The sequence below is a fragment of the Mobula birostris genome, chromosome 7, assembly GCF_030028105.1.
Source record: "Mobula birostris isolate sMobBir1 chromosome 7, sMobBir1.hap1, whole genome shotgun sequence".
NCBI classification, from domain to species: Eukaryota; Metazoa; Chordata; class Chondrichthyes; order Myliobatiformes; family Myliobatidae; genus Mobula; species Mobula birostris.
In genome coordinates, this window is record NC_092376.1 from 142,171,159 (window position 1) to 142,193,918 (window position 22,760).

Below are 22,760 nucleotides of genomic sequence, written 5' to 3' on the forward strand. Positions count from 1 at the left end.
CTAGTGCCGTGCTTGCTGTTTGATCCCATTCCAATGAAAAGTAGGAGGTGAATGAAAAGCAGGGACTTGCAGCATGGATCGCGAAATCTGTGATTTCCGTTCCAGGTCCCCCTTGGCTCTGAAGCATCATATGTGGAGAACCGCCGGCGTGCAGTGGTGTCCAATGATGAACGACCCGTAGCTGGATTCCACACCCAGTTTGAGTGGCCTACGCCATCCACAGGCTGTTCTTGTAGAATTGCCTGTATAGCCAGCTTCCACGTGGCTTAAAGGTAACCTTCCTGAGCAGGTCTCAAACTCTGCACTGAGAAACTGGCCCAGGTGGGTCTTCAAGTTACTTGCTTATCCAACTTTCTTTTGGGCACCCACTCCTTTCAACACAAGTGGTAGCAGGCCATTAGACCAAATCTTCCTCCAAACTCTCACCTGTGCCAACAACACCACCCCCCAACCTTTGCCTGCCCTAACCCTGAGCCTGAGATGACACCTCCCAAATTTCAAATGCACCTCAGAACTACTGACTGACAATTGCAGCTGTCTGCCGCAGTCTTCTGAACGATTATGCATCCTGCTCACCCCTGATTTGTTATTACAGCCCCCCCATCCCTGATTCACCAACCCAAACCCCCACTCCACCACTCCACCACTCCTGACCAATAAACATAGTACCAGTCTCCCAGTACTACAGACAGACGGCAGCTGACTACTGCCCTGTCTCCATTTTGTTTTCATCACACCCCTCCCTCTACTCCTTTTCCCAGGTAATCCATTCCCCACCATCAGTGGCCCCTCAACTTGCTTGACTTTGTTTCAGGGATCTGCACTGGTGAAGTGCACGAGGAAACAATCAGTTCACTTTGGCCAGATCATTGGACTTTCTAAAGGTTCCATAAAGATCTGACAGATAAATTGTTACTATATTTGTGGTTGTGTGGGCAAATTTCAGGGAATTTACCCTGTAGAAACATTCTTTCTCTGTCAAGAAGATGGAGAAGGTGTGGAGGCCTTTAATTTCAGTCCTCCATTGCCTCATGATGAGGAATTAAACTTCTTGTGGCCATTTACTCTATGTTATGTGCTAGAGAAGATGTTACTAAGCCTCTGGCTCCTTATCAGTCTGGATTTCTCATATAAAATGGGTCAGAATCTAAGCAAGGAAGCCAAATCTGTTTTAAAGTGTGTTCTATTGAAGGCTTTGGGCCATCCCATCTTTACTCTTGAGCAGTTCCTGAAGCTTACTTTCTACTTCCAGTTGGACCCGTTGTGACTGATGAGATGAGGTGAATGAACAAAGAGTGGCCTGAAAATATGGAGGAGTATCGTTTGGGATCTTTGAAACATAGCCAGCCATTTAAACCAAATCAATTATTCAGTTAGATTATGATTAATTTGTATCAAAGCTAACTATCCCGCTGAAGCCCGTACATTTTTGCCTAACAGAAATCTATCATCTGTCAACAATCTGTATCGATCTACTTGTGCAGGGGTTTGAAATGGGGATGGCTGGTCTCTTGATGTGGGCCTATAGATAGGAAGATAGGAGTTTTGTGACCACGTGGGCAAGGAGTGGCATGAGCATACACCAACTCTTGGGAGCATGGTGCCCTGCACTCACTATTCCGTGGCAATGTCCTTCTTCTGCCTCTAGCAAGGTTCTGCTTTATCAATTCAGACTATAGCTTTGGTTGTAAACACAAGCGATTCAGCAGATGCTGGAAATCCAGAGCCAATCACGCAAAATATTGGAGGAACTCAGCAGGTTGTGCAGCGTTTATGGAGAGGAATAAACAGTCAGAATTTTGGGCCTAGACCCTTCATCAGGACTGGAATGGAAAGGCGAGAAAACAGAATAGCATTGTTAGTTTGCTGTTATGGTCGTAGATCTGAGGCAGATCCCGATAATGGTAGACACAGGAAGCTGAGGGAAGACATAGATACTTTGTAGCACCAAACTGAAAACCAAGGTCACTGAAGAAAATTGCACATAATCCTTTAATGCAAAGCTCCATAAATCCATAAATGTTGGATATCGGCAACAATATAATGGTGGTCAGGGGATGCATGCATGGAGTGTACATAATGCATGGAAAAGCTTTGAAATATCTGTACCTGTGACTCATATGTTACATTTAGAATTTTTGCATTGAGGAGTTTATATGAAGAGCAAGGGTTCAATGGGAGCTATTAGAACCGTTTTAAAACTTCTTACTTTATCTGCATATGTGTTGTGGTGACTGATAACTCAGCTGCCTGTCTGTATTTTAACGCATAATTGCTGTTGACATGCCCGCCCCCAAGTAGATGCACTTGGCTCTTTATTGAATCATTCCTTCAAACCACCCCACTTCTGTCAACTTGTCATTACCCTTTGGGTGGTCTCAGTATTATAAAATCATAAGTTCTTCAAAGCTTCCAACAGCAAGCGTTTTCAAAAGAATTAAAGTTCTAATTTTCCAACTTTATTCTGCAAGTGAGGAATTTAGGCCAAGGAGACACTTATGAGAATTTCAGGCACACACTGCCTATGATCTTCCAATTATTTAAGTTATGGCTCAAAGTCCAAGCAGGATATACAGTATGCCAATTTCTGATACCCACAGCAAGCAGGCAAAGTTCCAGACCAGGAGCAATAGCTTAGTCCGTTAAATTCTACATTGGGCAGAGAATCTACTCTAATTACTGCCATCAACTGAAAATGAAAATTTAGCCCTTTGGTTTAAGATCTGCACTGAAAAAGACAAGAGAAGAATTTCAAGTATTCTTGTGTTAGTATTCCACAGTGTAACTCCAGTGCCAAGATGTCTGGAATCTGTATGAGAGAAAGCAGGAGTCAGGCTGACTGGAACACTAATCAGTGACAGAGAGAAACTGAGAGCAATGGGCTTGGAAGACAAGCTGAAAAAGCTGTGCACGCAAAACTATGGAAAATAAATTAATATATTAAATGTATCTAAGCTCACTGAAAAGTATCTCATGAAAATGAAAGACAAATTCCTAATTATAGGCTCAGAAAGTATTTTGTAATAATGCCTTATTTTCAACTGTATTTTTGTTAAAAATTATAAATGTTCTTGTGATGAAGGCTATTGAATTTGCACCAAAGTTTTAAGAAAGTCATTATTTTTCAAAGTCCATTAGCCTGATTGAAGTTGGAAATCCCTCTCAAAGTCTGGAGAATGTGTGCAGATGGGCCTATTCCCAGCGGAAGTCTGATATAAGTCACGCAGAATATCATGACCACGCTATCTATCTAACAAGGCAAGATTTCGGTCCATCGGGAATGCAAGGTATTGTACTCAATTTTGACTGGCAATAGTTTCTATTTCTTTGCTCAGATATAGTGTACAATATCATATTGATAAATAATTCTCTTTAAAGTTATTAGTATTCCATTTCTAGCTGCTAGTTGACAAGTGAAAGGTAGAATGATGGAAAATCTGCTGAGAAGGAGTATTAGGTGTGGAAAATGAAGGCCATTTGATATTGCTTCTAAAGGTCTGGTAGGTCATCCACAGGCAACCTGCCAGCCATTCTGTTTGAGAGTGGCAGATGGAAGGGAACAATGTAGATGTATTGAGAATGTGGAGGTGAGTGTGAGGTGTAAGAGGTAATCAGGATTGAGAGGTTAGCAATGACTCTTTTTATCAATGCGGTCTGCCATTCCCAGCCCTATATTCCAATCTATTCTTAGAAGAACATACATCAAGTGGCAGTCTGACATTACAAAGGCTGGGTTCGTGTACACCAGGTTTACTTTAATGGCATTGAAAGCTAAAGATGCCATTAAATATGTTGATTAAAAATATGGCATTCGGGGTAAAAATACTGATATGGTTAGTGGCCACCTCCATTTCCGAAAATATTTGAGAAACTGGCAGGCAAGTTGACACTTTGCTGCCTATTGAATGCTTATCAAAAACATCCAGACCATAAGAAATGTCTAGGCCTCTGTTCATTCATTTGCCAAGTCCATTCACAAAAAAAAAATTGTCAAATGATTTGGAAGAATAAGGGGCTCAAGTTCAAGTTTAATTATCATTCTACCATACATGGTTACACAGGAATACAGTCAAATGAAACAGCATTCCTTTGGGGCCAAGTTGCAAGAAGTCACACACAGGACAAGGCACATGTAGCACAAATAATTACGATAGCAGTAAACATACAGTCACACAAAGAACAATGTAGCCCAAGTCCCCGAGTGCCATGATGGTGCATGGGATGTTGTTGGCAAGAACAAGCCTGCAACAGTCCAATCATCACACGCTAGTGCAGCTGCAGACAAATGCAATCCAACTTGTCTTCCACCGAGCGAACACTTGAGGGCAGCACTAATAAGAGGGGCCAGCCCCTAACCCAGCTTGGACGCGGCACCACACCGCCCCAGGGTGCCTGCAAGAGGCGACCCCAGAGCACGAGGTCCTGGTCCGCGCCACAGCCAAGGTCACACAGCTCCCCCGCTGTCGGTCTCGCCAGTGAACCAGTGAATCAGGCTTGCAGTATTCTACATTACCGATGCCCAACAGGGTCTTCTGATCACAAGAGAAACATCCAAGACAATCACTTGCACCATTTTTTAGACGGGCACTGCTTCTGTGCACCAATTCCAGCACCCTCCAGTAGCAGGCAACAGCATAGTGCACAATAAGTCCAGCTCCTCCACTATCGAGCGACTCGCCAGTGGGGTAGACCTGCTGTATTTGATGTTTCTCAATATGCAGCAGTGTCTTGCAATTATGAAAAAAAGATGTAAAAGACAAACAAGTACACCTTTGATTGAATCTGGAGAGGCTGCTACAGCCATGCCCACTGTCAGCATACTGCAAGTTTATAAATTATAAGGTTGCTGGGAAATATAAAAGTTGAATAACTGAGCTGCACAAAGTTTGCCTATTGTAAGATTCTAAGATTGATAGAGGAGGATCTAAAACACACAAGATTCTGCAGATGCTAGAAATCTGAAGCAACGCACACAAAATTCTGGAGGAAATCAGCAGGCCAGGATCAATGGAGAGGAATAAAAAGCTGATGTTTCAGGACTCTTCGTCTTATGAAGTCTCAGCCCAAAACATCGGCACTTCATTCCTCTCCATAGATGCTGCCTGACCTGCTGAGTTCCTCCAGCATTTTGTTTGTGTTAGAGAGAATCCAGATTTTAAAGTTTGTTGCTTTATCAGTACATAATCATGATCTTGTATATTTTAAGCTGCTTAACATGATAATTGGTTATAAGTTCATTTAACTGTTATTTTTTTTGCTCCAGATTCCAGCTTCTTCATTTTTTTGTATCTCCATGATTCCTCTGTATTTGTTTTCAGTTCTCTCGTGACAACTGCCATCTTATATAACACGGATTATTTTACAAGTTAAGGAGTATGAAGTGTAAAAGACCTTTGGACAATCTGAATATAACTGTCAACTGGGAAAAAAGTAACATGGATCTGTATAATCTTAAGAGAAGGTTTTAATTATTATTGACATGGCTAAAAAGAAATAATATTATCATTTTTCTGTGCCTGTATGGTATTTATAGTTTCCTACCTTTACAGGTTATGCTCCAGTTACAGGTATGTGCCATCCAGTGCGAAGTTGCACACTGAATCATGAGGATGGCTTTTCATCTGCATTTGTAATTGCTCACGAGACTGGACATGTGTAAGTCTTCATTCTTGCTGTTCCACCACAAATGGAAAATGCTTATAAACAAAGCATACTGTCAAGATTAACAGAGATAAGTGTTAGTACAGAAATTTGCTCCAGTAGAAAATGTTCTACCAGGTCAGTTCGGAAACAGGAATGAAACTTGGATCAATAACAGGGTGTGTTTCAGATGACATTTACGGGTGATGGGAAGGTGGGCAAGTGTAGGAAGTTATCCCAAAGAGGGGGATATATTACAAACTGTACCATGAGCAATAGAATGAAAGATAGAATTTGAATGGAAGATCAGAGACAGGAGATTGGAAAATGTGTGAGAAGAAAGGCTGGAGCAAGTTCCAAAACTAGAAATGGAAATAAACACAAGGATTTGATGTTTTGAAATGAGCCAGTCGCAGTGACAAGCAGATGAAACTTGATAAAGGATAGGGCACAGATAGCTGAGTTTTTAAGGAGGAAGAGATAATGGTGAAAAGAAGGCTTTAGGAAATTTTTATCAAAAGTGAATTTGCAGCTGACAGAAGTGTTGTAGTGATTTGTGAGGTTCTCTACTACATAGCCAGAGGGTGGTGAATCTGTGGAATTTGTTGCAACAGGCAGCTGTGGAGGCCAAGTCATTGGGTATAGTTAAGGCAGAGGTTGATATATTCTTGATTAGTCAGGGCATGAAGGAATACAGGGAGAAGGCAGGAGATTGGGGCTGAAGGGGAAAATGGATCGGCCATGATCAAATGATGGAGCAGACTCTTGGCCAAATGACCCAATTCTGCTCTGAATCTTGTTGTCTTATATGGTGCTAATATATCTACTCCATGAAGGGTGCAGGCTAATCTGTAAGTATATTGTTGCTGGGTGTTTTAGTGATAATTTAATGCTCCATATGTATATATGTAAAATAAGAAAGATTGAACTAGGTTATTTATTTTGGACTCTACCATAAAGTGAAGGGAGAGTCATGATCTAATATGCTTTTCTGAGGTGATTTGGGAACTATATTAAAGAGAGTCATGCTTACCAGTCATTGGCGAGCCTCTGTAAGCACTAGATAACTTGTAAAAATGTACTAGAATGTTCAAAGGTTCATTTTATTGTCAAAGCATCCATGTTTGGTGCACCTCTGACATTCATCTTCTCCAGATAGCCATGAAATGCAGAAAAACCATTGGGGGGGGGGGGTTGTTGAAAGAAAAGCCATTAACCATCCCCACATGAGGAAGAAAAAGAAACAAAACTCACAAACCCCAAACCTCTCACCCCTCCTGGCATAAAAAACTAACAGATTGCCCACACAGCAGCTCGAGCATCAAATCCCAAATCCCCAACACCCTCCCACTCACAAAAAGTAACAGATCACCCACCCCGAAAAGATCATTACACAATATTTACAGAGGTTTCAGTAGAACTCTCTTTCCTTTGGAAGCATTTCTAGTGGAAGTAAGAGAGGCTCTATTGAGAAAGAAGTTCTTAAAGTGACAGAAGATTTGTATTTCCTCAACATTTGCAGGACACGTGGTGCAGTATTGCTTTTATTAACATTACCATCATAAATTTATTTGCAGAAACAGATTTGGCAACAATTCTCTTCTGCTCTTTAAGCTAAGCATTGTTTAAAAATGGACTTGAACGACAATATTTTAGTCTTGGTATTCCAAGACGAACGGTGGGTGTTGGACAGACGGCAGGCCCTGAAGGTATTTGCACCCCAGCAAGCCAATCTGCAAAGGGCTGCATTTAACTGCTTCAGCTTCCTGTGGGTCAGCAGAGTGCCAGTGGCAGAGCTTTGCCATCTGTAGCTGACAGCTAATCTGCAAGCAAGTTCTAGCATAGACAGAGTAGTTATCATTTTTCTGGTGAACGTTAAATATCAGCCAATGTGGCACTCACATATGGATGGAACTGTTGCCTGAACAGTACATCTCACACTCTAATCTATCCTCCCTCTGAGCAACATAGGAGGAAATGAGACACATTTTCCAAAGACTTTTCATGTCATCAAATACTTAACAACCAATACATTTGATTTACAAGCCAATAAAGACGATGATACGCAGTCATGGCCAACTTTGAGTGGTGGGGGCCGCCTCCTCTGATGAGCTTTGTTATTTCCGCCTGTATACATTGCTGAATGTGACAGAGACATTGAGCTTTGATTTGATCCACTTCCGACTGCTTTATGGAAGAATGTGCATCTTATTGCATGCCAAATCATTCATTTTACACCTGTCAATAAGGACTGTGTTAACCACTTACTAGTCTGAGTGTCAACAACATTCTAGCCATGAGTGCCATTCAGCTGATTTAAAAATCCTCCCTGAGTGACCATGGTTTGATTGATTAATTTTTTTTTTAGTTTAGCACAAACTAGATGGGCCAAAGGGCCTGTTTCACAGCTGTAGTCCCCTATAACTCTATCTATAACTCGCATGATGTTGTATACTTTTATCAGGTCTCTCCGATAGAGTGAAAGAACTAAATTGTGACTTGATACAGGAAAACTGTATAAGTGCTACAGTATGAGAGACATTTCTTGCATCAGTTTTATATAAATAGATAGTTTTGTTAAGCAATTTTATATTGCCACATTTTATACAATCAGGTAGTGGGATATAAGTTTGTCCTCTGTGGCATACATTAAACACTTTTAGCTGCAAATGTGCACGATACGTGCCACCAGAATTGAAGACAACTGAACCAACTTTAAGAACTGGAGCATAACATGGATAGGCTTCTGTATCTTGCATTTAACATGTGTGCCCAAAGACATAAATATGTCCCATCAGTTCATTCATCTGGTCACCTGTATAGCACCTCCTATTCAATGCAATAAAATCAGCTTCCAATGGAGAAGATGTTCAGGGTGACGCAACGTCATCAGACATTATGCAATTATTTGGGACTACAATAATCCTTCCCTTGTAAGAAAACCTATTCCATGCTTTGACATTAAGATTTTCTCACTGGCTCTTCACCTACCAAGCTTTCATCCCACACCATCATTTCCTCCTTCCAGTATTTATTTACCCTTTGACATCAATTTTAGGAGTCCCTTCCTCACCATTAAGCACTTGCAGAAAATCTGAAAAATTGGCAAAAATAGGTAAAGGCCAGGTACTTTTTCATTTGTAAATTCACCCCTCCCACACTCACTAGCTGTTCCTAAAGGAATGGTGAGTATCACAACTATCTTTGCAGTTACTAAACAAAGACAAAGAGGGAAAAAAAACAAAAAAATTAAACAAGTATACCAAAATACCAAACTAGATAGCCACCAAATGATGACAACACTATCCTAGATTCAGGGTCTCTTTTCATACTTTGTTTTGTGCTCAAGTACCAGTGTACAGAAGTGTGTGTGTGTGTGTATAGAGAGAGAGAGACAGACAGACAGACAGAGAGAGAGCCAATTCTTGTATTCAAATGTAATATGGTCAATGCTTTTCATTTCTTCTTCATTATTAGGTTGGGCATGGAACATGATGGCCAAGGGAATCATTGTGGAGATGAGATCAAAATGGGAAGTATCATGGCACCCTTGGTTCAAGCTGCATTTCATCGATTCCATTGGTCACGGTGTAGTCAACAGGAACTGAGCCGATACCTACAGTGAGTGGGAGAGTTTAAACTTTGATCGATAGTTTGATTGGCATGCAAGTGAATGATATGAAGTTCTCCGAGTTGAAAGATGCCTAGCTTTTCATTTATGTTCTTTGTAAGAGATATTTTATTGTTTCTGTATTCAAAAGTATTATAGATAGATCTGATTTCCATTGCACAACTGAGAAATAACTGCAGGTATCCAGACATCCATTTTACTTCAGCTGTCTTCCAAAAGGACTCTACAAAGAGACAAAGCTGGAGCATTCTGATATTCTCCACTGAGAAATTGGCACGGAACTACCCTTTTCCCCTGATCACTCTTGTCTGATGATTTCCTTTTTGTCAACCCTGGGTTAGAAATACATTCACACAGCTCTGAAGCAAGTGGCACCATGCTGCCGAAAACAGGCCATCTGGCATAAGGCAGCTTTGTGTATGTTTCTTTCTATCCCAGTATCCATTGGGAAATCTAGCTTCTGATTCTTCAGTGAGTTCCATATTTTGTCTATTATAAAACTTCACAAATCATGTCAAAATAAATGCAATACATGAAAATTATTTGCTGTGAGACTTTCCATCTCACTGATAAAATCTTTGGTTTTTACTTTCTCACAGAAAATGCAACTTTAACTTGCTTCATTTTTCCTAAAACCAAGCTATTTCCAATGGCCAACTCTCAAACGACATTCATGGAAATCGCTGAGATCTTTAACCTTCTACGACTTTAAATATAACCTTATGTTTGTGCCTTGGACACATGGTCAAGATCATAGCCACTCTCAGGACCATTTCCAAGTCTTGACCACATTTCAGTTTGCTGTTCACTGTTTAATTAGAGAGACCACAAAGCTCCATTTTACGGAGAGAAAATATCATCTACTTTGTGCCTCGAGAGCAGATCGAATAGATACTGTATTTATTTGCATTGCATTATAGGTTTCTTCAAAATGTATCCATTCATAGATTGCATTGCACAGATCACCATGCCTCAATCCAGGAGAAAATGCCTGCAACTGAATGTTCTCTCCCTAGGCCACTTGCACAACAATAATGCAGGAAGAAAGCCGGCCATTCAAGTTTCTTCAATCCCATCAATGTCTCACATCAATGTAGCATCCATTTATTCGGCAGCAGTGTTGCTTTTTCTGTGATATCCATTTAAGAACTCGCTTCATAATGCTATGCTGCATAGTGAAAATTAAGAGAACTTGCAAATGTCAGGACAGAATTTTGTACTGATGGCAACTACTGTGTGTCAGCTTCAGTTGACAACAGATGCTTTGATCTTCATAGTTCTCAATTCTCACATAACTTCCACTGAGTTAAGGTGATCCACAACACTGCGTTAGTGCCAAAAGACCAACTTCTAGAGCAACCTCCAGATTATGCTCTACCTCTTACAAATCTGAGGTGGAGATCGGAGAAAGTGATGATGGCCGAGATTATCTGTCCCCCTCTTCTTCCTCTGGTTATTATAACTCCCTTGCCAAGGGCTGGCCAGATGGAATTTTATGTGTATTTGAAGTAAGAAAGATATAAGAACAAGGTGACTTGTGAGAGTAGCCAAGGGGAGTATGCTTGGTATTAGAATTGGTTTACTATTGTCACATGCACCAAGATACAGTGAAAAGCTTGTCTTGCACAGTGTTCATTCAGATCAGATCATCACACAGTGCATTGAGTTCGAACCATCTGGATGCAACAATACAGAAAAAAGTTCTGAAATGAGAGAGAAGTTCTGGAAGTGCACATAACAGGCAATCTCAACACCACCCCTTTGGTTGTGAAATCACAGCAACGTCTCCACTTTCTGAGGAGATTGAAGCGAGTGAGGCTCCCCTCCTTCCCACGTCTCCAATCTAACCAATTTTTACAGGAGCACTATTAAGGGTCTGGTACGGGAACTGCAAGGCATCTGACCACAAATCCCTACAGAGGATTGCAAGGACTGCTGAGAAGATCATCAGGGTCTCTCTTCGACCCAACAGAGACTGCAGCAGTTCAAGAAGGCAGCTCATCACCGCCTTCTCAAGGGCAACTAGGAATGGGCAATAAATTCGGGCTTAGCTGGTGACACCCACACCCCATAAGTGAATAAATTTTTTAAAATATCAGGAGCACTGTGCACTGCATACACAGGGCTCTTAGCAGTATCAGTGATCGCTCCCATCCATTCAACAATTTCTTCGATCCTCTACCATCATGCGGGAGTACTGTAGCATTAAGTCAAAAACTGTTAGGATGGAAACAGCTTGTTCCCCAGGCTGTAAGACTACTGAACTCCATGCCACCACCCGGTTATGTCATGTATGAAGCACCAGTAGTGTTATACTGTTTACTGTTTAACTTGTGTCATAAATACATCTTTTTATTTGTTAATTTATTTGTGGTAATATTACTTCATGTGTTGCGTGTGTGAGCTGTATGTACTGTGTTGTGCACCTTGGTCTGGTTGGCAGTATACTGCACGTGTGTACAGTTGAATGACAACAAACTGCACTTGAACTTGATGTGGGATATGAAAATGCATTGAATAAGAGCACAACATCATCCACAGTGATCCAGAATCTATTGCTGTCCATTGCAGCTGAGCTCCAGAAGTCACTCCCTGAAATACCGTGCCTGTGTGCAATTAGGATTCTCATTAAAAAGAAAACTGCTAGTTTGAGGGGTCAATAAAATCAACTCAGAGACTGAAGTGTGCAGAGATCTTGAAAAGTTATAGGGCAGGAGAAGGTTTTAGAGGTCAGAAGGGGTGAAATCAAGAAGGGATTTTAAAATAAGTGAGTATTTCGGAGCAGCTATTTAAGCCCTTGCTATTTGTCTATTTATAATTCTGTTTTGCCCTTTGAGAATTTTATTTGGAAGAATAAAATAAAAATAAAGAATGAGAATTTTATTTGGAAAAATTTTCAGCAGCATTTATCCAATAAATAAAAAAATATTGACATCATAGTATAAGGGATCCACTGAAGGGTCTACAATCAATAATGTACTTCCATATTAAACAGTTTCCATAGCAACTTAATGACAGGCAGCTTTGTTGCTGTGAGCTCATCCAGTGTGATATAGTCAGACAAGCTGAGAAAAGGCTTGTCACAGTAAATTCGTTGTAACAGAAGAAAGTTCAATCCCCTCACACTTCTAATGCATTAAATGTCAACCTGGAAAACAAAAATGTTTATTTTACCTTAAATCCATTACAACATGTACCAAGGCCTGAGATTAATGTAGCTCAGATTGTAATGGCATGTAGATCCTTTAACTTTACTTCCAATGCAGGACTCCTGAGGTTTTTGCTTGGCCATAACCAATGATTTCCAATAGTTAGAAGGTATCTTCTGAGTGGTTGATTCTCAATGACCTGACCTAAGAAAGTGTGTCAGGACACAGTGGGTGAAGACAGACAATGGAAAATGTGGTTATTTCTACTGAGGTGTAATTCATACAAAGTCATTTAGATATTTTGCATCATTTTTTCTAGATGAAAATATTTTGTTTGAAAATATACTTTTCTTTGCAGTTCTTACGACTGTCTTCGTGACAATCCATTTGAACATGATTGGCCTTTGCTTCCACAACTTCCTGGCATTAACTACTCTATGAATGAACAATGTCGTTTTGACTTTGGAGTGGGCTATATGATGTGCACAGCAGTAAGTGTGACCAGAGTCATTTCCCAGTCACTGTATCATTTAAGAAGGTGCATAAAATGCAAAGGCTTGCATTTTGCTGGGTTGCCACATTTTTACCCATGTGAGATCAGAATCAGGTTTAATATCACGGGTATGTAGTGAAATTTTTTAACTTTGCGGCTGCAGTACCATGCAATACATGATAAATACCGGACAAAAATCTGAGTCACAGAAAGCATATATATGCATTTTAAATAGTTTAGTTAAATAATGCAAAGCCAGAAATTAAAAACAATAGAAGTAGTAAGGTGGTGTTCATGGGTTCACTGTCCATTTAGAAATCAGATGGTAGAGTGGAAGAAGCTGTTGCTGAATCTCAGGACAAAATGCAAAATACTAAAGGTCTGATCTCACTGACCAGGTTCTGAATACAATTTCAAACTGCACTCTGCTGCTAGACTCCACATATAGAGGACAGTAGCAAAGCAACAGTTTCCTGCAGAGAACCATTACCTCTGCTGGGTGATATGCTCTTGCATCCTATATCACCTGATTTGTTAGCCCCATAACTTACATGGCAGTTGTGTACTTCTGAGGGACCAAGGTAAATTACAATTTTATGACTTGTATTTACCTTAATGCTTTAAATATTTGAAAGATATGCATGTTATCCATACTTAATCATTTAGCGTGAAATTTTCAATTTTGATATTTTCTTGTTTCTATATTTGAATATTCAGAAGCATTGAAAAGACTGACAGCTGAGGAAGATGGCTAGGCTAAGCTAAGTGCACAACTTTGTAGCCATCATGGGTTTCCAGATGAATGTTGTAAGCAGAATTGTTCAGGCGCACTCACATGGCCAATTTGCATAACTCGAGGGACTTTCTGTTCATGGATGGTGTCGGCCAGCAAGCCTGGCCACCCAGTAACTGTGTGGCAATGGCAACCATGAGTGGTGAAGCAAGACATGGGCTGATAACATTCACATAAATAGAGTGCATTTCAGCATTATTATAGTAATCTCTGCCAAAAAAAACCAAGGAATTCTACTATATTTCTTCTGTTAGAAAAAATTCATATAAAAATTATGTGGATATACTGTGCATATATTTAGCAATCATTACAGAACATTATATTACATATGTTATATTGTACATAACTATATGCTTAAATTTTAATTTGGTTTGTTTTGATGCTTCATTATTGCTCATTTTTAAAAACTACTGAAAACAAGTTTTTTAAAGCATTTTAGTATTTTACAGCTTTAAGTCAGCAGCTAAATAGGATGAAAATTCTCCCTCTCAATTTGCAGAGTACCAAGTTAACTGCCTTTTGACAATAGCAATCCGGTTTCATGATATTTATTCCAAATGTCCCATGCAACCTTGTTTTAAACAGTATTCTATTAGTTTATTTTCTTTGTACACTTGTAGGTTACATAGTCAAGCTAATGCTGTTTTGTAAATTGTAGCTTTGTAAATCCATGTGATAATAATAAACTAGTCCTCTGCAAACATACAGGAGCTGATTTATTTCCAAATTGTAAATTGGGTGAACATCGACAAAAATCAAGATAAACCTTTTTCTACCTAATTCTGCTCTGTTACTTCACTCATAAGACTATGATCGCCCATGTCTTACAACACAGCGCTTAAAGATGATGATGAGTTGCTTATTTGAGTGGTTTTATGTAACGTTACTGGGAGGAAAAAAAACTATAACAAGAACACCATTCAAAGTTTGAAGTCAATATGTAATCTAAGTATACATACTTCATATGTCACCATATACAACCCTGGGATTCACTTTCTTGTGGTCATACTCAATAAATTCAATAACCACAATAGAATCAGTGAAAGACTGCAGCAACCACTACACCACCAATTGTACAACTGTACAACCGGTGTGCAAAACACAACAAACAATGCAAATACAAAAAGAAAGAAAAAAAATAAATAAATAAATCAGCAATAAATATCGAGAACGAGGTGAAATTTGAAAGTGAGTCCGTAGGTTGTGGGAACAGTTCAGTGATGGGGCAAGTGAAGATGAGTGAAATGAAGTTTTCCCTCTGGTTCAGGATCCTGATGGTTGAGGGGTAGTAACTGTTCCTGAACCTGGTGGTGTGAGTCCTGAGGCTCCTATACTTTCTTCCTGACAGCAGATTCTGGAGTTAGTCCTTGACTAGATTCCCAGCATATGTGCTGAGGAATTGCTGTGATTTCACATGATGCAAAACAGAACACAGTTTGGAAATTGCTGGCAATTAGCTAATGACAGGTTTATGCTTGAGGAGGAATCCTAAATATAACAAAAATAATCTTTTTTGTATACTGATTTCTTTTGAAAATTGATACGTAAGAAGGAATTTAACCACCTCTCTCCATCTCACATTGTACACCTCTCTCCTCCATCCAACATCCTTTCCAAGGAACCAATCAGTGCATTTCTATTTGCAGCTAGTCAGAGTGAAGCAGTTGATGACTGACTGCAGGGAGCAATATAGGGACGACACTCAGGATTGGCTGATTATTGGCAATTAACTATCATGTCACATTAGTGCCCAGCAATTGTTATCTCCAACAAAAGGAAATTTGATCCCATTGTCATTTGATGACTTTGCCATTACTGATTCCCACACCAAAGGCATCCTGTTGACCATTATTTGATTGGAAACTCGATGGAACCGATCACGCTCAGCAGGGTTGGCAGTGTCTCTGGAAGGACGAGCAGTCAGCATTTTAGATCTGGGACCTGTGACCTAAATACACTGCCTCCTGGAACATGTCAGAGGCTGGATATTGTGTGTAAAATGACGCACTTTCTAACTCTCTTTCACCATCGACGAGGCATGTGGCTGAGCATTTGGATGTGAAGCTGCTGCAGCACCTGAGATATTCAAAGCCATCCTGCCAACAACCCACACCTCATTTTGTTTTAGTTATTATAAAAATTTCAGTTAATCTTCCTTTAACTGATTCTAAATTTGTTTTCAGTATGTTGTGTACTATTTTCATTATATGACAGCATATTGGAGTAAGTGCATTATTTGTTAAAACTATTGTATTTTCGTGGTTTCAGTTCCGCACCTTTGACCCCTGCAAGCAGCTGTGGTGCAGCCATCCTGATAATCCATACTTCTGCAAAACTAAGAAAGGACCTCCATTAGATGGGACAATGTGTGCTCTTGGCAAGGTTGGTTGACTTGTGTTAAGAATTAGAAATTCACGTACACAGTTACAAGATGGAGGGTCTGCCTTTATATCTAGCTGTGGGTTCTTTTCCTGCCAATTGCAAGTCCATGATGGGTATCACACTGCTGCATTTCATTAGCAGTGTGAAAGGATGTGAAACGCTGGAAAATTTAACATTGAAGCCAATATAAACATTCAGTTTCCATAGGGATAACAAGCTTCAGTGGAGAGCTCTGCCCAAAAGACTACAGGGGTCAAATACTTGCTTAGTACTATCATTTTCTGAGTTTTTATGCCATGGTTGGACTTTATGTTCCTCATGTAATCAACATGGCTCATGTTTACATTAAAATGAGATTTGCTCTTCATTATCTTCACCACCAACATAATCTACTAAAATTGTATTAGGAAGAGAAATGTAATTATGTGCAAGAATGTCCTCAAGGAGATTTGGGGTCATGAGGTGGAAAAGCAAACCTTTCAATTTGCAACTGTTTCTGCACCCTGAGGTGAGATTACCATCTTAATATTCAAGATTCATTCTACATTTTTGTTGTCTATTTTTCTCTTTTCCTAGCAAATAGCTATTGTTATTATTCACATCCAGAGTATGTATTCACTTAGAGTATGAGACTGTCTACACTGAGGATTGACAATTGCTGAAAGTGGTGTCAGTGGGACACTTTGGTGTATTTCTATTTATTCAGCATAACAAGTAGAGGGAGATTTGGAGATTTGTTGCTCCCAGAGGGGAAGTCCTGCTAACAGAAGCACATTACAGGAAACTGCAGGCATGCAGACAATGACATTTTGTCCATAGAAATGGAGTAATCAACAAGAGGAATAGCTTCATCAGACAAACAAAGCCGGCCGTGAATGTGAGTGAATGTGTGAGTTTTGAAATGAACTGGATGCCTAAGGTGCCTTTCATTGTGACAGTCTGAAATTCCGTTCTGAGGAAATATCCACGTTCACTGCTATGTTCACTCTTGAGCAGTGAGCACTATTTTTGTTGGTCAATAGAGGCTGCTGCCAAGTTTTTTTTTTACACAGAGAGTGGTGGGTTCATGGAACGACCTGCAATGGTAGAGGCAGATGAGACATATAACAAACTCTTAAATAGGCATATAATGGTAGGAAAGTGGAGGGCTATGTACAAGGAGGGGTAAGATTGATCATAGAGTACGTTAAAAAGTTGGCACAACATCGTGGACTGAAGAGCTTGTAATGTGTTGAGGGGTTCTATGATCAATAACACTGCCCCATGATAAAGTCAACTGGTTTATGATCAATACAAATATTATGTTTCGATAAAGATTATTAGTGAAAAACCATGATCAATATTCAGTATCCAAGTTATCATTTAGTGTATATCACAACAGCATATCTAATCAAATTAGTGTCAGACTCCCCAATTTAACTATTTTCAAGGTGTGTCTAGTCTTTGTGTTACTTGCACTGGCCACTTGCAGTGATATACAATGCCCCCGTCGTGCAGACCATAAATCTGAACTGTGTCTAACAACACTGGCCATCTGAGATTGCACTATCAAGTATAAAGTATCATCACAGCTGAAGAATATATTTATTTCCTCCCCATGCCCCCCACCGACCTGTTCAACCTGCTGACTTCTTCCAGCAGATTGTATGTTGCTCCAGATTTCATCATCTGCAGTCTCTTCTGTCTCCAAGATGTGGATCAAAATTGGAGAAGTGAATAGTTATGCCTAAGTTATGTGATTACTTTTTCTTTTACAGCATTGCTTTAAAGGTCACTGCATTTGGCTAACTCCCGACATACTACGGCATGATGGAAATTGGGGGTCATGGAGCCGTTTTGGCTCTTGCTCTCGAACCTGTGGAATTGGTGTCCGTTTCCGCACCCGACAGTGTGATAACCCATTGTAAGTAGGTTTTTGATACAAATAACTTGTTTCATTTTATTGCTATTGAGGATATTTGAAGGGCGAAGACTGGACCATCTGGTAACATACAACTTAATAATATAGAGCATGTACCATGCATTCTGGAATTGCTGCCAGCAGCCCTTTTTGATGTAATCCATAAAATGCATGCAATAGAAATGGTTATATGAAATAGTTAAACATCTGAATTTGTCTGTGATCTTAGAGCTATTTTCAGGCAATTAGAAATTTAAAATACTTACCCATTTATTATTTTCATGAATTATTGTCAAATGATCAGCTTCCTGCCAGGATTAACCTCTGAAATAGTATTACTGCAGTCCAAATGTTTAATTGATCACGAGAGCCTATTTCCCATCAGTATGATACCACAAGCAATAAAAAACTGTCAAGAATAGAATAAAAACCAAAATGAGATGGATCTTCTGAGATATTCCACTTGATAAGTTAAGGACCGGGTGGCCTAGATCATGTTTCACTGGCATTTCAGTCACAATTTGGCTAAAATTAGAAAAATCTCTGTAAATGATTAAGGAATTTCAATGTAACTTCAGAATGAGCCAAATGTTCAATTTTTTTTTCTGCAATCATTTAGAGTGGACACAATACTCTATCAGCACTAATATCCAATTAAGCTCACAGTAAAAAAAAGTCACAAAATTGGCTGTGATGAACAGCTTTTGGGATAGTTTGCAACCTGAAATAGCACGAAAACAAAACATTTATGAATCCTGATGGGGCCTCATCTAATTTCATGGCTCGTTGTGGCACTAGATGCAACACATTTATTTGCTGTCATGGTGGTCACATGAGAGAGGATGACAGCTACCACAATTACTGCAAGGCACATGGAAATGTTGGACACAAGTAGATCCAGTCTATCCGGTGTTGGGAGGTCGGAGGGAAGTGGTGGGGTGTCTTTCCACCTTTTCTTACCAGCATAACATGAAGCTAGTGTCCAAACACTGAGCTGGAAACTTACCTGATGAACGATGGAGAAATTACACTGCCAAATATTGATCAGAAAGATAAATATAAGTTAGATTAATAAATCCTTTACACACATCTTACAACTTAAAGCAAACGCCAACATATCTCAGAAATAAGATTATTGAACTTGTATGACAACAGAAAATAGAAGCAATACAAAGACTCTCAAAATATTACAGAGCAGATAAGAGTGTAATTTGGTACGTGTTGGCTAATTAAGCTGAATTCTTGTATGCTGTAGCAGTCAGTAAGAAGTTTTTTGTTCTCTCCGTGGTCATGAGTGTTTGCTCCGGCTGCTGCAGTTTCCTACCACCTTCCACAGATGTAACTGGGAGGTTAATCAATCACATGGATGTAACTGGGAGGTTAATCAATCACACGGATGTAACTGGGAGGTTAATCAGTCACACGGATGTAACTGGGAGGTTAATCAGTCACAGGGATGTAACTGGGAGGTTAATCAATCACACGGATGTAACTGGGAGGTTAATCAGTCACACGGATGTAACTGGGAGGTTAATCAATCACACGGATGTAACTGGGAGGTTAATCAGTCACACGGATGTAACTGGGAGGTTAATCAGTCACACGGATGTAACTGGGAGGTTAATCAGTCACACGGATGTAACTGGGAGGTTAATCAGTCACAGGGATGTAACTGGGAGGTTAATCAATCACACGGATGTAACTGGGAGGTTAATCAGTCACACGGATGTAACTGGGAGGTTAATCAATCACACGGATGTAACTGGGAGGTTAATCAGTCACACGGATGTAACTGGGAGGTTAATCAGTCACACGGATGTAACTGGGAGGTTAATCAGTCACAGGGATGTAACTGGGAGGTTAATCAGTCACACGGATGTAACTGGGAGGTTAATCAGTCACACGGATGTAACTGGGAGGTTAATCAGTCACACGGATGTAACTGGGAGGTTAATCAATCACACGGATGTAACTGGGAGGTTACTCAGTCACACGGATGTAACTGGAAGGTTACTCAGTCACATGGATGTAACTGGGAGGTTAATCAATCACATGGATGTAAAGTTGGGAGGTTAATCAATCACTCACATGGATGTAACTGGAAGGTTACTCAGTCACATGGATGTAACTGGGAGGTTAATCAGTCACACGGATGTAACTGGGAGGTTAATCAGTCACACGGATGTAACTGGAAGGTTAATCAGTCATAGGGATGTAACTGGGAGGTTAATCAGTCACACGGATGTAACTGGGAGGTTAATCAGTCACACGGATGTAACTGGAAGGTTAATCAGTCACATGGATGTAACTGGGAGGTTAATCAGTCACATGGATGTAAAGTTGGGAGGTTAATCAATCAGTCACATGGATGTAACTGGCAGGTTAATCAATCAGTCACATGGATGTAATTGGGCCTGAAGGGACTGTTACCGTGCTATCTAAATAAAATAAAACAAACTTCTGTCTCAGTTACAAAACAAAATGCTGCCTGTAATTTTCTGTCAAATAGAAAGAAACTTGACCACAGTAGTTGCTAAGTAGCCGAGACACGCTGATTTTGCAGACACTTAGAAAGTAAATTTGACGGCTTACGTCTTTAACAGCTTCAGTGGGTCATTTTCCAGGAGACATTTACAGTAGCAAGATTCATAATTCCCATACTAATGTTTAAGTCCTTATCTTGCTGACTGAGGTTTGCCAATAAATTCCAGCTGTATGCTTCCTCTAGATAATGCATGGGGTGGAGCAGAAGCGTGGTAGAATTTCCCAGCACTTCAGCAGGGAGTCTGCTTTTGGATTCAGCTCCGGTTTAGATCTGACACTGAATCTATGAGCCCGATCACTTCAATGATAACTATGTAGTTGTAAAAAAGAAAATTAAGAATAAGATATGGTCATAATTTATAATAGTTAATATTTATAATAGTTTTTAAATGTTTCTGAATGTTAAGGGCAATTGAAAGAAATGGAAATAAAAGCTTGACTGCTTTGTCATCTGGCAAGGCTGGAGGTGTGGTGATTGCCATGTATCAAAGAATTCCAGAGGAGATTGTTAGGTGGAACTTAGTTTGACTCACCTGTATGACCTTATGACTGAGTTCAAGGCCCATGCAATGCTGATAAAGCCTTACCACTCAGCTCCAGAACTGTTTTGTCCTGCATGGAAAGCTCTGGAGTTCTTGGCGGTGGGGAATGGTGACACTGAGTGCAGGCAGTGAGTACCATGTTATAAAACCTTGGCCAATAAGAATTCAAGCGTGCATCGTGTATCTGCAAGATGCCACACTGGTTGGCAACTGTCTGCAGTATTGATGTTGCTGAATTGCTGAGAGTACTTTAGACAAAAAACAAAATATAGTTTTCCAAAGCAGAGATTATGTCTTGCTCAAAACATTTTTCAGAAATAATGCTCTTCTCATTAATGGCAGATTTACATACAGTGCAAAATACGTCAATAGTCTTTTTTCCTCACTTGTTACTGTTAATGTTGAGTAATTGAACACTCTCAGCCATTAACTCTGCAACATAACAATCTAAGTAATAAGTTGAGGTCTTGTTTTCCCTAGTAGTAGGCAGCCGTCGATCCTGGGGGATCATGGGTTTGCGCCTCTGGTGGACTGTGTCCTCTCCAGGGTGGGAAGATTTGAAGAATCGGCTGTTGCCCGTGCAGTGGGCTCCCCCTCTCCACGTCATGATGTAGTCCAAGGGAAGTGCAAGCTCTGAAAGAGCTTGGCAGCAGTGTCGTCACAGAGGTTGCCAGAGTGAAGTAGTAAACAACATCAAGCTGCCTTAGGGACCCCGGCTCTGGATTTCTTCCTCCAGGTTTACTCCCAGAGCATTTCCCATGGGTGGGTTTGGCCGTAAGGCAGCAGAGTTTTCCTTCTCCTAGGTGGGCTGCTGTCCAAGGCTGACGAGCCCAACCTGCCCGATGTTTTACCTAAGGGAGTGATTTAAGCATCATTATTAATAATAGAGTATGTTTAATTTCTTCAATCATTCATTATGACTCTAATTTGATGAAATAATTACCTTCAAGATAAACTATTCACCTTTTTCCTCCCAGACCTTCCAATGGCGGCCGAGAGTGCTCAGGATCGAGCTATGAGTATCAACTTTGTAATACAGAAGACTGCCCAGAGCATTTTGAAGACTTTAGAGAACAACAGTGCCGGCAACAAAATAACAACTTTGAATATAACAACTACAAGCATGAATGGTTGCCGCACGAGCACCGCGACCGTAAGAAAGCTGTTTTATTTTTTATTTTTATCCAGTGGTTGATATATAAAGCTTGTTCAGCTAATAATATTAAGCATAACAAATGAGATACTTAATGAACTTAATGAACTACTAGTATAAAATCGATTCCTAAAAATCAGTAGGCAGCTATCTTTATCATTTGCTCCAGCGTTCCTCAGCCCAGGCGATTTTGGACGTGGTAACTTCTGGTGCAGGCTCACTATAAGGGCATTTGGAGTGTCCACTTGTCACTTGGAAAAGCCAGAACCTGCCTGCTAAGGCAGTAAACGTTGCGATTCGCATGTTTCGATAGAGCGCTGGGCCAGAAACACACCATTCATTTTGAGAGGTCTAGAGACTACCTGTAAAGGAGATGGTGAATGTCTGCTCCCCAGATAATGCTACAAACATCCAAATATGAGAGGAAACCAACGAAACTACAGGCATGTGCTGATAAACTGCATTATGACCCAGTATGTCAATGTACGTGAGTTATGTCAGGCCGGAGTGAATTTAAAACTTATCTTTAAACT

The 22,760-nt window shown here is 40.1% G+C and overlaps 1 protein-coding gene across 1 annotated transcript in view; it reads left to right on the forward strand.

Moving 5' to 3' along the window:
- LOC140200468 (A disintegrin and metalloproteinase with thrombospondin motifs 2-like) overlaps positions 1-22,760 on the forward strand; it is a 279,816-nt gene that overhangs the window by 203,152 nt on the left and 53,904 nt on the right. Inside the window, exons 6-12 of the mRNA XM_072263823.1 lie at positions 3,131-3,287; positions 5,550-5,655; positions 9,118-9,261; positions 12,779-12,911; positions 15,975-16,088; positions 17,846-17,991; positions 22,052-22,227. Coding sequence (XP_072119924.1) covers positions 3,131-3,287; positions 5,550-5,655; positions 9,118-9,261; positions 12,779-12,911; positions 15,975-16,088; positions 17,846-17,991; positions 22,052-22,227 — 976 coding nt within the window. The remainder of the gene's footprint in view (positions 1-3,130; positions 3,288-5,549; positions 5,656-9,117; positions 9,262-12,778; positions 12,912-15,974; positions 16,089-17,845; positions 17,992-22,051; positions 22,228-22,760) is intronic.